Source organism: Tachypleus tridentatus, chromosome 7, assembly GCF_004210375.1.
Source record: "Tachypleus tridentatus isolate NWPU-2018 chromosome 7, ASM421037v1, whole genome shotgun sequence".
Classification (NCBI taxonomy): domain Eukaryota; kingdom Metazoa; phylum Arthropoda; class Merostomata; order Xiphosura; family Limulidae; genus Tachypleus; species Tachypleus tridentatus.
The window spans coordinates 90,780,431-90,796,141 of record NC_134831.1 but is presented as its reverse complement, the minus strand read 5'-3'; the positions used below and the strand labels follow the sequence as shown (position 1 = coordinate 90,796,141).

Genomic DNA, 15,711 nt, shown 5'->3' with positions numbered 1-15,711 from the left:
TCTTTAATACTAACAAATCCATTGACTCTTTATCTAGCCAAAGCAAGAGCTGCCATGGATTCCCCATACAATAATCCACAATCCCTCGTCTCGGCCAAGATTAGGCACAGCTTCTGTGTAATGAGATCATCCAGTCTTCACAAGTGTTTGAAGGAGGCAGAAATGGAAGGACTTAAGAGACAGAAAGAGTTTACCCATATAGACGGTCGTCTTAGTCAACAGTGTAGTCAAGACAGTACATATGGGCGTTGTAATTGCAAAGACTGTTCTTCAGGTTCTCATAGTCGAGAAAGTAACAAAAACGGTCCTAATGGAAAGCAGTTTATGCCTGACGTTGATGAAAAGACATTGGAGCTATATACTACACTAGCTAAAACAGTTAGTAAACAAAGAGATCAAAATAACCATCTGGCTGCTTCCTCTGAAGCTCATGAAGAGGAAAAGTTATGTACAAGTGAAACATGTTGTCAAGGTCCAGACCAGGAAGAAGCCATGACAGGACTGAAAGATCGCATTAGAAGTAAGGAATATTCGAAAAAATTAGTTTGTGAAAGAAACAAAATTTTCCATTTAGAAAAGTGTTCTGAGCTGAAGGACCAATCTGGAAACAGCACAAGATCTGATGAAAATTATTGCACCAAAGATTTGAACTTGACAGAAAAAGTTTATTGTGAACAGAACTGTTCAAACCATCCTCTTCCCAAAGTAGAAACTTTAGGAAAACCAGATGACATTTTAATACAGTTTAGAAAGCAATCTAACAAAAACCAACATAAAACTCGAAAAAAACTTTTGGGAGTATTGACGCACAGGAAGAATCGTAGTTTACCAGACTTGAGACAAGGACAAGACCAGAGTGAGTCTGTATCACATTATTCCGATGATTCTTTGGTTTTACAGACACCACTCTCTTCAAATTCTCTTGATTATAAACTGACAAAAAATGTTAACAGTCCATCCGATTTCGAAATCTCCCGTGTCAGCAAGGGATTTCATCAGCCCCGTCTAGCATTTGTTAAAAGAAACGGTGAGCAGCAACAATCACTCGTAGAAGTGACTCCACCGCATGTTGAAATGTTAATGTCAGAGCCTTCCAAGGAGAAGAGCGGTACTTTTGTTAAATATAACTATGACTTCCCTCCTTCTCCACCTGACCACACGCTTCTTGTTCACTCTCCTGATGTTCTAACTCTCCTTGGTTACAACTGGGAAAACCAGGTTAGAGATTCTCCGTCCCCTACTCATTCTGATCAAACCTGTCTTTCGGTATCATTTCCAACAGAAGAACGAAGTTATAGCACATTTCCACATCAAGACCTTTTAAAAAACGTAGAGATTCCAGTTCATCCTCAACCAGAACTGTCAGAGAAGGAATTTATTACTGCATCATCACATACTTTTGAAGACAATGCAGGAATTCTAGTCCAACAGGAAGAATTATTACAAGAAAGAGAAAACAACGCTGAAGATACTTCAAAGAGAAGAACTGATGGATCTCAAAATCACAAATCAGTAACAATTTTTGATGGATTTACAAATCTACATACATCTAACCAAATTAGAAGAGAAAATAGCTGGCTGCAGGAACTAAAGACCAAACATTTTCAAGTACAGCGAAAGAGTGACAATTTTCATGACAAAACACCCTTAACGGAAACTGAGACCAGAAACTCAGGTAGACATACGAAATTTTATAGAGGAAAATATCTTGTATAAGAAATAATTCATATTCTTAATGTTATTAGTTTCAGAATTTTTAAAAAGTCTTCAGTTTTGAGATAAAGTTACTGTTTACTACCTGAATCTGATTTGATATTTTGTTTTGTTTTATCAAATAAAATAAAACATGATTAGATAAGTGTGGTTGTATACGAATTATAAATTAAAACTCCAGTAAATATTCAACATTTGCAATACTACTGTTTCTACCTTCATTGATTTTCAAACTATGATTATCAGAAAGAGAAATTGGCTACATCATAGTATTGTTGTTTTCTTAAACAGAACAGTCTCTCGTCCAGAAACAAGCCGAGGTGGTAAATAAACAGAGAAATGAAGGTCAGCTCGGAAGTAACCAGAACAATGTACGTAAACTATAAAAGTAAATAGAAGATTATAGGTTGACTAGAAAATAACCAAAACAATGTAAATAAATTATAAAATAAATACAATATTATAGGTTAACTAGAAAATGACCAGAACAGTTTAAGTCAACTATAAAATAAACAGGAGGTTATAGGTTAACTAGAAAATAACCAAAACAATGTAAATAAATTATAAAATAAATACAAGATTACAGGTTAACTAGAAAATGTCCAGAACAATGTAAGTAAACTATAAAATAAATAGAAGATTACACGTTAAGTAGAAAATTACTGGAGCAATGTTTATTATGATGTACAACTGTGAACAACCAAGGTTTATTATGATGTACAACTTTGAACAACCAGGCTTATAATGATGTACAACCATAAACAACAATGTTTATGATAGTATGTAACTATGAACAATGAAACTGTATGATGTACAACAATAACTACTTTTGGAGTTTAAATATATTCCTAATGTTAATTTTCTTTAAACCCAAATTAAGATACAAATTTTATCTGAATGAGACATATATAACATGATATCACAACAACATGATTTCTGTCACTTTTTCTATATAACTTTTTCTTTCTTTAGAGAAAGAAATTGCTCCAGAAGTCATGAACATGATTGTGGATACTTGAAATGTGTTTTCAATGGACTGTCTGTTGCTCCTTACAAAAGGATAAAATCTGTACTTTTATTTTTATTAGTACTTGTTTACTGATTATTTTTTGATGTTTAACTTCCAGATTCTTCCAGCTTCCAAACTCCCTCAGACAACATCTGCAGTGAATGCATCACCTCTGATGATTACATGCAGAAATACAATAGATGAAGACAAAGGAAAGCGTTATGCAAGTGTTGAAAAAACATTGTGTTCAGTGAGAGATCTTACTTCCAGGTTTGAAACTGTTTTAAGTTCTCAAGAAAGTCCCACCAGTTTCACATCAAACAACGTTTTAACTCAAAGTACATTTGAGTCTCAGAAAAACCAGAACTCAGTAAATATTAGGAGTAAATCCAGTCTAATTGAAAGAAATTCAGCTGATCAAACTAGTGGGCAAAGGTATTCCAGTAGATATAACAATAACAATATTCACGGCATAAATAAGATTATCGTCGAAGCCCATTCTTTAAACGACACCCACCTGTTTACAGCATCTACTCCATGTAACATTCAGTTGGTGTCCAGTGAAAGAAGCCACTCTCTTGTCAACCATGGTACTTCTTACCACACTATAGGGGATAATCCACAAACAAACTGCCATCAGTCTTTCGAACTGAAACATCCAGAATGTCCCCCTGATTACCACACTGCTATACAAAGAATCAAAATATTGAAAGATTGCTCTACACAGAACATCCCATCTTTGTCACCCAGTGACCAACAGTATAACACATTCAGTATACACACTACACAGAACATCTCGTCTTTGTTACCCACGACCAACAGTATAACACTACACAGAACATCCCATCTTTATCACCAAGTGACCAACAGTATAACACATTCAATACACACACTACACAGAACATCCCGTCTTTATCACCAAGTGACCAACAGTATAACACATTCAATACACACACTACACAGAACATCCCATCTTTATCACCAAGTGACCAACAGTATAACACATTCAATACACACACTACACAGAACATCCCGTCTTTGTTACCCAGCGACCAACAGTATAACACATTCAGTATACACACTACACAGAATATCCCATCTTTATCACTAAGTGACCAACAGTATAACACATTCAATACACACACTACTCAGAACATCCCACCTTTGTCACCAAGTAACGAACATTATAACACATTCAATACACACACTACACAGAACATCCCACCTTTGTCACCAAGTGACCAACATTATAACACATTCAATACACACACTACAAAGAACATCCCATCTTTATCACCAAGTGACCAACAGTATAACACATTCAATACACACACTACACAGAACATCCCACCTTTGTCACCAAGTGACCAACATTATAACACATTCAGTATACACACTACACAGAACATCCCATCTTTATCACCAAGTGACCAACAGTATAACACATTCAATACACACACTACACAGAACATCCCGTCTTTGTTACCCAGCGACCAACAGTACAACACATTCAGTATACACACTACAAAGAATATCCCATCTTTATCACCAAGTGACCAACAGTATAACACATTCAATACACACACTACACAGAATATCCCATCTTTATCACCAAGTGACCAACAGTATAACACATTCAATACACACACTACACAGAATATCCCATCTTTATCACCAAGTGACCAACAGTATAACACATTCAATACACACACTACACAGAACATCCCATCTTTATCACCAAGTGACCAACAGTATAACACATTCAATACACACACTACACAGAACATCCCGTCTTTGTTACCCAGCGACCAACAGTACAACACATTCAATACACACACTACACAGAATATCCCATCTTTATCACCAAGTGACCAACAGTATAACACATTCAATACACACACTACACAGAACATCCCGTCTTTATCACCAAGTGACCAACAGTATAACACATTCAATACACACACTACACAGAACATCCCATCTTTATCACCAAGTGACCAACAGTATAACACATTCAATACACACACTACACAGAACATCCCGTCTTTGTTACCCAGCGACCAACAGTATAACACATTCAGTATACACACTACACAGAACATCCCATCTTTATCACCAAGTGACCAACAGTATAACACATTCAATACACACACTACACAGAACATCCCGTCTTTGTTACCCAGCGACCAACAGTATAACACATTCAGTATACACACTACACAGAATATCCCATCTTTATCACCAAGTGACCAACAGTATAACACATTCAATACACACACTACACAGAACATCCCATCTTTGTCACCAAGTGACCAACAGTATAACACATTCAGTATACACACTACACAGAACATCCCATCTTTATCACCAAGTGACCAACAGTATAACACATTCAATATACACACTACACAGAACATCCCATCTTTGTCATCAAGTGACCAACAGTATGATGCATATTTTAAGTTGGTTTCTTCACTAGACCCAAAAACTCCTAAGAAAAAGAAAAGTGTAACATTCTCAGAACAAGTGGTCCTAGTGGCATGTGGTCAAGATAAAGAGTTTACTCCTAACCCTTTGTTGGAACGAGTTTACCAACAACATCTACAGGAAGAGTCCACGAACATAAACTCTTTACATGTCCAACCAAACAGTTCATCTGGTTCTGTTGTCACCAGTCTCTGTGACTTATGCTACCAGAAAACTATTTGGTCTCCTGATGTGTATTGTTCAGATTGCTCGTTTTATATGTCGCGATTTAAACCACGTCATTAGTGGGAATGTGTAGTCGAGTTACCATTCACTCTTGCTCATCAAGTGTATTTAAAGTTGTTTTCATTTTACCTGTAAGTGTACCATGTATCATTTTTGAAAGTGTGTATTCTATAGTATGCATTTAGACTTTATTTTTGTCTAGTGTTATGTTTGTTTTTTAAATAAAAAGAGAGACCTGTTAAGTCTCTATATTCCATACACAACATTCCACTTCTGTATATATGTTTTACATGTTCTGTAAGTCAGTGCCAAATGTTTTTCTTTTGTAGTACTACTGTAAAGTTTACTTGTTTTTACTTTGTTAAATATATTTGGTTTTGTCGACCAAAAGCCCGATCACAATCCGTCCTGATGTGTATTCAGATTATTTTAGTTTGTAACATGTAAATATTATTGAATTAAGAATATATATTGAGAAACATAAGGGTAAATATTGTCAAGTTGCATGTACAGCTTTATATCTAGAAAATCGTTGAATAAACACAAAAGCCTTGTATGTGTTATGTGAACTTTTTTTTATCCAATGTTAACAAATAGATTTGTTCTGGGATGCTGTTTACCTACTGTTGTTTTAACTTACTAATATTAACTACAGAATGCAGGGTGCTTTACCTACTGTTGTTTTAAATTACATAATAACATTAACTACGGAACACAAGGTGCTTTACCTACTGTTGTTTTAAATTACATACTAATATTAACTATGGAACACAAAGTGCTTTACCTACTGTTGTTTTAAATTACATACTAATATTAACTACAGAACACAAGGTGTTTTACCTGCTGTTGTTTTAACATCCTGATTCTATTTAACATTTCTTCTGTCTTGAAGGAACATCACCGCGTGCAATAAATCAATTTTTACTTTTTCACCCTTCAGACTTTGAACTATATTTTTTTTAAAGCCTGGTACAACATTGGTCAAGGCAGTAAAATCGTGTAAGGTACAGTCGTCACTGACATAAGCGGACGAAAAACCTTCCTCCAAGTTCAATGACATCTTTGTTTTAGTGCTATGTTACCCGTGTGTCTGTTGTCGTTACGAACTTGATGTTTCTATTAAATAACATGATCCTCAAACGTTTGTATTTTGCCAGGATTTTAAAGTTATTAAATTCCATTTTGTTTAAACCCATAAATATTTTTATATGATTATAAATAAATCCGCCCACATGTTACAACGCAAGCCTGAAACCTTATTAACCCTAGAATCAGATCTTGATATATGTGGAGATTATCTAGAGGACAGATAGTCAAGTTTTTAATGTCGTGTTTAATAACGAATAAACCAATTAATTACCAATAATATCATTGCCTAAATCATATAATGAAATTCATGGTTCAATTATAGGCTTTAGCATAAGGTGTTAAAGTGTGCTCAAAACTATAACCACACTTTATGAAACTCGTCTATTTGCTCACAGTAAACTATTTATAATTTTGTTCACAGGTGCGAAAATAGAAGCGGATAGTACCTTTCATGAACAATCACTTCTACAAGTAATAAAATCGTAAATAACTCTTAGACATAAAATATTATACATTACATCAAATATTATACATTATATTAAATATTATACACTGATTCTATGATGGTCTGGGTGTTTTATGTAGTTTATAAGACAGTGATACTGTATGAAATTCAGATGGATTGGAACTTCTATACTACTATAGTGTCTATGGAGAAACAATCTCACTAGAGGACCTTGTCCATAAAGAAACAATCTCACTAGAGGACCGTGTCCATAAAGAAACATTCTCACTAGAGGACCTTGTCCATAAAGAAACAATCTCACTAGAGGACCGTGTCCATAAAGAAACATTCTCACTAGAGGACCGTGTCCATAAAGAAACGATCTCACTAGAGGACCTTGTCCATAAAGAAACATTCTCACTAGAGGACCGTGTCAATAAAGAAACATTCTCACTAGAGGACCTTATCCATAAAGAAACAATCTCACTAGAGGACCGTGTCCATAAAGAAACAATCTCACTAGAGGACCGTGTCCATAAAGAAACATTCTCATTATAGGACCTTGTCCATAAAGAAACAATCTCACTAGAGGAACTTGTCCATAAAGAAACATTCTCACTAGAGGACCTTATCCATAAAAAAACAATGTCACTAGAGGACCTTGTCCATAAAGAAACAATCTCACTAGAGGACTGTGTCCATAAAGAAACATTCTCACTAGAGGACCGTGTCCATAAAGAAAATCTCACTAGAGGACCTTGTACATAAAGAAACATTCTCACTAGAGGACCGTGTCTATAAAGAAACAATATCACTATAGGACCTTGTCCATAAAGAAACAATCTCACTGGAGGACCGTGTCCATAAAGAAACAATATCACTAGAGGACCTTGTCCGTAAAGAAACATTCTCACTAGAGGACCGTGTCTATAAAGAAACAATCTCACTAGAGGACCGTGTCCATAAAGAAACAATCTCACTAGAGGACCGTGTCCATAAAGAAACATTCTCACTAGAGGACCTTGTCCATAAAGAAACAATCTCACTAGAGGACCTTGTCCATAAAGAAACAATTTAACTATAGGACCTTGTCCATAAAGAAACAATCTCACTAGAGGACCTTGTCCATAAAGAAACAATTTCACTATAGGACCTTGTCCATAAAGAAACATTCTCACTAGAGGACCTTGTCCATAAAGAAACAATCTCACTAGAGGACCTTGTCCATAAAGAAACAATTTCACTATAGGACCTTGTCCATAAAGAAACATTCTCACTAGAGGACCTTGTCCATAAAGAAACAATCTCACTATAGGATCTTGTCCATAAAGAAACAATCTCACTAGAGGACCGTGTCCATAAAGAAACAATCTCACTAGAGGACCTTGTCCATAAGAAACATTTTCACTAGAGGACCGTGTCTATAAAGAAACAATCTCACTATAGGACCTTGTCCATAAAGAAACAATCTCACTATAGGACCTTGTCCATAAAGAAACAATTTCACTAGAGGACCTTGTCCATAAAGAAACATTCTCACTAGAGGACCTTGTCCATAAAGAAACAATCTCACTATAGGACCTTGTCCATGAAGAAACAATCTCACTAGAGGACCTTGTCCATAAAGAAACAATCTCACTAAAGGACCTTGTCCATAAAGAAACAATTTCACTAGAGGATTTTGTCCATAAAGAAACAATTTCACTAGAGGACCTTGTCCATAGAGAAACATTCTCACTAGAGGACCTTGTCCATAGAGAAACATTCTTACTAGAGGACCTTGTCTATAAAGAAACAATCTCACTAAAGGACCTTGTCCATAAAGAAACAATCTCACTATAGGACCTTGTCCATAAAGAAACAATCTCACTAGAGGACTATGTCTATAAAGAAACAAATCTTTAATAAAGGACCGTATCCGTAAAGAAATCATCTTCAGTACAGGATCCCTTCTATATATAATCTGTACTCAGTGTTAGAGTACACACTTTTATATATTTTTTACAGTGATAGTTTCAACAGATGATTTACATGCATGTAATAAATAAACAGTGTAACCTAAACACTGGTTGTACAGTTAAGTGTTCAACGTGAAAAACTACGTAGATCTTGGTGTCTTCTGTCCCTTTAATTAATGACGTTTACATTTGCCCTGACAAATATCTGTTCTTTACAGTTTCCATATGGTTATCAAGTAGAGGGCTAGGCCTTATCTTCTAGTAGATACTTTAGGTAAAAAGTGGGTCCTTGAACTCTAAACTTTATTATCTCAAAGTTTTTATACAAAAGAAAAGAAATCATGTGATTGGATGCCATTACTCTGGTAGAATGTTGGCACGTAGGTTGGTGGTGACGGTGTCAACATATCTACTGATACTCGTTCAACAAAAGAAAATGAAATTCACGCGTCCCTCATAATCTCCAACTTGTTGTAAAATACTCAAATATTACCGTTGGTAATTTTGTAAATAATGAATCGTTATTTGGAATAATTTAAACATTTCTCTCGAAAAGCCAAAGTAGCTTTAAAATGATGAACAAAATCAAATGTTTCTGTATTATTAAAATACGTTATCACAGACGAAACGTTCTTTCAATGACACATTGTATTTTACCCCGATTTGGTCGTCTGTGAAGTTAATCTCAAGAGTGGATTTGTTGAATATTATTGTACCTAGAAATATATCTAAGAAAGTTAAAAAGACGTTAACAACAATGTGACACAGTTATTTGTACCTAGGAATGTATCTAAGACAGTTAAAAAGACGTTAACAACAATGTGACACAGTTATTTGTACCTAGAAATATATCTAAGAAAGTTAAAAAGACGTTAACAACAATGTGACACAGTTATTTGTACCTAGGAATGTATCTAAGACAGTTAAAATATTTTAAGAACAATAAGGCACATTTTTTTTTACCTAGGAATATATCTAAAACAGTTAAAAATATTTAACAACAATGTGACATACTTCTTTGAACCTAGAAATATTTAACTAGATAGTCTCACACTCATTTGTACCTAGAAATATATCTAAAACAGTTAAAATACTTTGACAACAATGTAACACACTTATTTGTGTCTAAAAATATATCTAAAACAGTTTAAAATACTTTGACAACAATGTGACACACTTATTTGTGTCTAGAAATATATCTAAAACAGTTTAAAATACTTTGACAACAATGTGACACACTTATTTGTGTCTAGAAATGTATCTAAGACAGTTGCAAAAATATATATACCGACGTGACACACTTGTTTAACACCATACACGTTTCATACCATATAAATACATGTTTCATAACACAAAATTATAGGTTTAACATTATAAAAGTACAAGTTTAAACCCGTACAAACACCTGTTTCATACCACACAAACACAGGTTTAATACCACACAAATATAGGTTTAACACCATATAAATGCACGTTTATGCCGTAATGACAAGACTTTCACAATTCTAGTAAAAAATTGTATTTTTTAAAGTTAATACCTTTAATGTTTAAACTTAAAAGTGAAATAAGTTGATATTTATTATATTATTTTATTATATTACTATAATACTTATTATATTCTAATCTATTCTACACGTTAATTACTACAAAGCACAACACTATATCCTACAATATCCCACACATTAGCTACTGTCAACTATAACACCATATTCTAATCTATTCTACACGTTAATTACTACAAAGCACAACACTATATCCTACAATATCCCACACATTAGCTACTGTCAACTATAACACCATATTCTAATCTATTCTACACGTTATCTATTAGCAGATACAACACCATGTTTTACTTTATTCCACTGGTTAACTACTACCAATTATACCTCTATGTTATAATCAAGGCCACATATATTGAGTGTATTCGTGTTAAACACTTTATTTGTTGCTAGAAGTTTTTTTAATTCCACATTTTGTCTATCACTCTCTATGTGACATGACTTTATCTCACATATTTTAAGTAAGACACGTGTTTACTGTCTCATGTATTCTTTATAACACGTCTTTATCGCTCATATATCCTTTAAAATGCACGTGCTTATTGTTTTATAGATCCTTTATAACACACGTGTTTTTCTTTCATATATCCCTTATAACACACGTGTTTATTCTTCAATATATCTATTATAACAAACATGATTACTGTCTCATGTATATTTTATAATACAAATGTTTATCGTTTGATATATCTTTTATATCGCATGTGTTTATCGTTTCATATATTATTTATAATACATATGCATCAATTGTCTTATATATCCTTTATTATACATGTGTTTATTGTCTCATATATACTTTCTTACATATGTGTTTATTGTCTCATATATCATTTATTACATATGTGTTTATTGTCTCATATATCCTTTATTACATATGTGTTTATTGTCTCATATATCCTGTATTACATGTGTTTATTGTCTCACATATCCTGTATTACATGTGTTTATCCTCTCATATATCCTTTATTATACATGTGTTTATTGTCTCATATATCCTTTATTACATATCTGTTTATCGTCTCATATATCCTTTATTACATATGTGTTTATTGTCTCCTATGTCCTTTATTTATTACATATGTGTGTATTGTCTCATATATCCTTTATTACATATGTGTTTATCGTCTCATATATCCTTTATTACATATGGGTTTATCTTCTCATATATCCTTTATTACATATGTGTTTATTGTCTCATATATCCTTTATTACATATGTGTTTATCGTCTCATATATCCTTTATTACATATGTGTTTATTGTCTCATATATCCTTTATTACTTATGTGTTTATTGTCTCATATATCCTTTATTACATATGTGTTTATTGTCTCATATATCCTTTATTACATATGTGTTTATTGTCTCATATATCCTGTATTACATGTGTTTATTGTCTCACATATCCTGTATTACATGTGTTTATCCTCTCATATATCCTTTATTATACATGTGTTTATTGTCTCATATATCCTTTATTACATATCTGTTTATCGTCTCATATATCCTTTATTACATATGTGTTTATTGTCTCCTATGTCCTTTATTTATTACATATGTGTGTATTGTCTCATATATCCTTTATTACATACGTGTTTATCGTCTCATATATCTTTTATTATACATGTGTTTATCGTGTCATATATCCTTTATTACATATGTGTTTATCGTGTCATATATCCTTTATTACATGAGTGTTTATCGTCTCTTATATCCTTTATTACATATGTGTTTATTGTCTAATATATCCTTTATTACATACGTGTTTATCGTCTTATATATCCTTTATTACATATGTGTTTATCGTCTCATATATCCTTTATTACATATGTGTTTATTGTCTCATATATCCTTTATTATATATGTGTTTATTGTCTCATATATCCTTTATTACATATGTGTTTATTGTCTCATATATCCTTTATTACATATGTGTTTATTGTCTCCTATGTCCTTTATTTATTACATATGTGTGTATTGTCTCATATATCCTTTATTACATACGTGTTTATCGTCTCATATATCTTTTATTATACATGTGTTTATCGTCTCCTATATCCTTTATTATACATGTGTTTATTCTCTCTTATATCCTTTATTACATATGTGTTTATTATCTCATATATCCTTTATTACATATGTGTTTATCGTGTCATATATCCTTTATTACATATGTGTTTATTGTCTCATATATCCTTTATTACATATGTGTTTATTGTCTCATATATCCTGTATTACATGTGTTTATCCTCTCATATATCCTTTATTATACATGTGTTTATTGTCTCATATATCCTTTACTACATATGTGTTTATTGTCTCATATATCCTGTATTACATGTGTTTATCCTCTCATATATCCTTTATTATACATGTGTTTATTGTCTCATATATCCTTTATTACATACGTGTTTATCGTCTCATATATTCTTTATTACATATGTGTTTATCGTCTCATATATCCTTTATTACATATGTGTTTATTGTCTCATATATCCTTTATTACATATGTGTTTATTGTCTCATATATCCTTTATTACATATGTGTTTATTGTCTCCTATGTCCTTTATTTATTACATATGTGTGTATTGTCTCATATATCCTTTATTACATACGTGTTTATCGTCTCATATATCTTTTATTATACATGTGTTTATCGTCTCCTATATCCTTTATTATACATGTGTTTATTCTCTCTTATATCCTTTATTACATATGTGTTTATTATCTCATATATCCTTTATTACATATGTGTTTATCGTGTCATATATCCTTTATTATACATGTGTTTATTCTCTCTTATATCCTTTATTACATATGTGTTTATTATCTCATATATCCTTTATTACATATGTGTTTATCGTGTCATATATCCTTTATTACATACGTGTTTATCGTCTCATATATTCTTTATTACATATGTGTTTATCGTCTCATATATCCTTTATTACATATGTGTTTATTGTCTCATATATCCTTTACTACATATGTGTTTATTGTCTCATATATCCGTTATTACACGTCTTTATATTCCTCACTTTTGAATATTATGTCCCACATTTTTTATGATAAACACAATGTGTAAAACCTGTCTTATGTATTCTTACTTTCTGTTTCCTATTAATGTGTATCTCACTGTTCATGTACCTCTACTGTCTATATCTCAGATTTTCCTATAACAAACACTTTCTAGAAAATATCATATATTTCACTGTATTTATGCCACATTTGTGAGTCACATTTTCACACCTACAGTATCTGTTTACTATTACGTCCAACACTTACTGTACCACTGTTAACACCATACTTTTTGTATCGAATATTTCCTATACATTCCATACTTTCAACCCTCACTGACGTCACACACATTATTAATAACACACTGTAATCCGTCCTCGCTTTACATTCCCAGTCTTAGAAACTACGCAAACTGCTTTTCCTCAAACAAAGTTTCGTTTTCTCTTTTAAAACTAAATTACTTCCAAAGAAATACCCTAACAGAATTGAAATAACCACTTATGGAACATTTCTCTGCAGTAGAACAACTAAACCACTTTGAAATATATTAACTTTATGAAATCTTAAGTCAGAGTCAAATAATAGCTCTCTTTGCTCTGCCCACTACGGGTAGCGAAACGTGGATTCTAGCTTCGTCAGTTTTCACACATGCCGCGATGGACCACTGAGTGGCACGTCTTTTACTGATAACATATTAATGAAAATATAGATATTTATAGCGCCATATATGAAAAACTCAAATAAAACTTACCATTCTGTGAGATACATAGCTGTATCATTGTAAGCTCATTGTTTTAAAAGAACATTAGTACCCACCCGTTACAGGAATAGTCATTTAAACCCGTTTTGGGGTATTGTTTTGATGGAAGATATTATTAGGGTATTCGCCTGGTACTGGAGTTTTTAATACACATTTTTAACATTTTGACTCATTACTTCACTTTTTACAAATAAATGGAATGTTTTATTTTTATATATGAACAATAGTTAATAATGGAATTTCTACGTCTTGAAGTTGCTGGTATTGGAAGTTCCAATAAAAACTGGAGACCGCGTACGATGATCATGGTTACAAATAAAGAAAGCTAGTAACTAAAATTATGTAAGTTTTTAACAACCATAGCTTTTGTTCCCTGTCTTTATTTTCACAAAATAATTAGAGGTTATTTCCACCTTTGGAGAATGTGGTTTACAGCGCCTACTAATAGCTAAAAATAATTGGACAGTGTGATGTCTTACCTGTCATAAAACCACGTGACCATGTCAATATCAACTATATAAGCTTCTAACTTTCTCAAGTAAAATCAATAGAGACAACAGAAAGTTATTTAGATTCTTCAGACAGTTTCTCCAACATGAAATCTCTAAGACAAGGCATGGTATGTACATATCACTGTATCGTTCTAATTTAACTAATATTTTGAAACGTTTGTAATCTTACATAGTACAACAAAGTGTGATTTTTTTATTTTGGTATATTTTAATACACTCAGTCTCTTAGTGTTAATGAATATCATTTAGTCTTACTTGTTACTGTGGTAACTACAGTTGACTGTTAGTCTCATGATTGGTTTATATATCTAGTGGAAGCTGTATTACTTCCTTTTCCTCTTGGCTGTCTGTTCTGCAATGAGAACTGGGAATCCAGAGAAAGATACAGCCACTCCTGATGACCAAAACGAACTGAAGACAGCGGAGTCCGGATACGGTGGTTGGCATGGAGGATATGGTGGTGGTGGATACGGTGGTGGGCTTGGAGGATATGGTGGTGGTGGATACGGTGGTTGGCTTGGAGGATATGGCGGTGGTGGACACGGTGGTGGGCTTGGAGGATATGGTGGAGGTGGATACGGTGGCTGGCATGGAAGGTATGGTCGTGGTGGGCTTGGAGGATATGGTGGAGGTGGATACGGTGGTTGGCTTGGTGGATATGGTGGTGGTGGATACGGTGGCTGGCCTATAGGATATGGCGGTGGTGGACACGGTGGTTGGCTTGGTGGATATGGTGGTGGTGGATACGGTGGCTGGCCTGTAGGATACGGTGGTGGTGGACACAGTGGCTGGCGTGGAGGATACGGTAATAAAGGATATTGGAACGGTTATGGAAATCGTGGTGGTTGTGGCTGGTGGTGCTAAACGACAATTACAGTTAGTTGTACTATGTTCTAATCTTAATGGTTTAGATATAACATATATTGGATGTATATAG

General features: G+C 33.4%; 1 protein-coding gene across 2 annotated transcripts in view; it reads left to right on the top strand.

Moving 5' to 3' along the window:
• LOC143256178 (uncharacterized) overlaps window positions 1-5,103 on the top strand; it is a 29,839-nt gene extending 24,736 nt beyond the window's left edge. For both annotated transcript variants that reach the window (XM_076513039.1, XM_076513038.1), the window contains exons 15-17: window positions 38-1,675; window positions 2,005-2,084; window positions 2,841-5,103. In XM_076513039.1, the coding sequence (XP_076369154.1) occupies window positions 38-1,675; window positions 2,005-2,084; window positions 2,841-3,833 (2,711 nt within the window). In that variant the 3' untranslated portion in view covers window positions 3,834-5,103. The remainder of the gene's footprint in view (window positions 1-37; window positions 1,676-2,004; window positions 2,085-2,840) is intronic.
• Window positions 5,104-15,711: the final 10,608 nt, after the last annotated feature.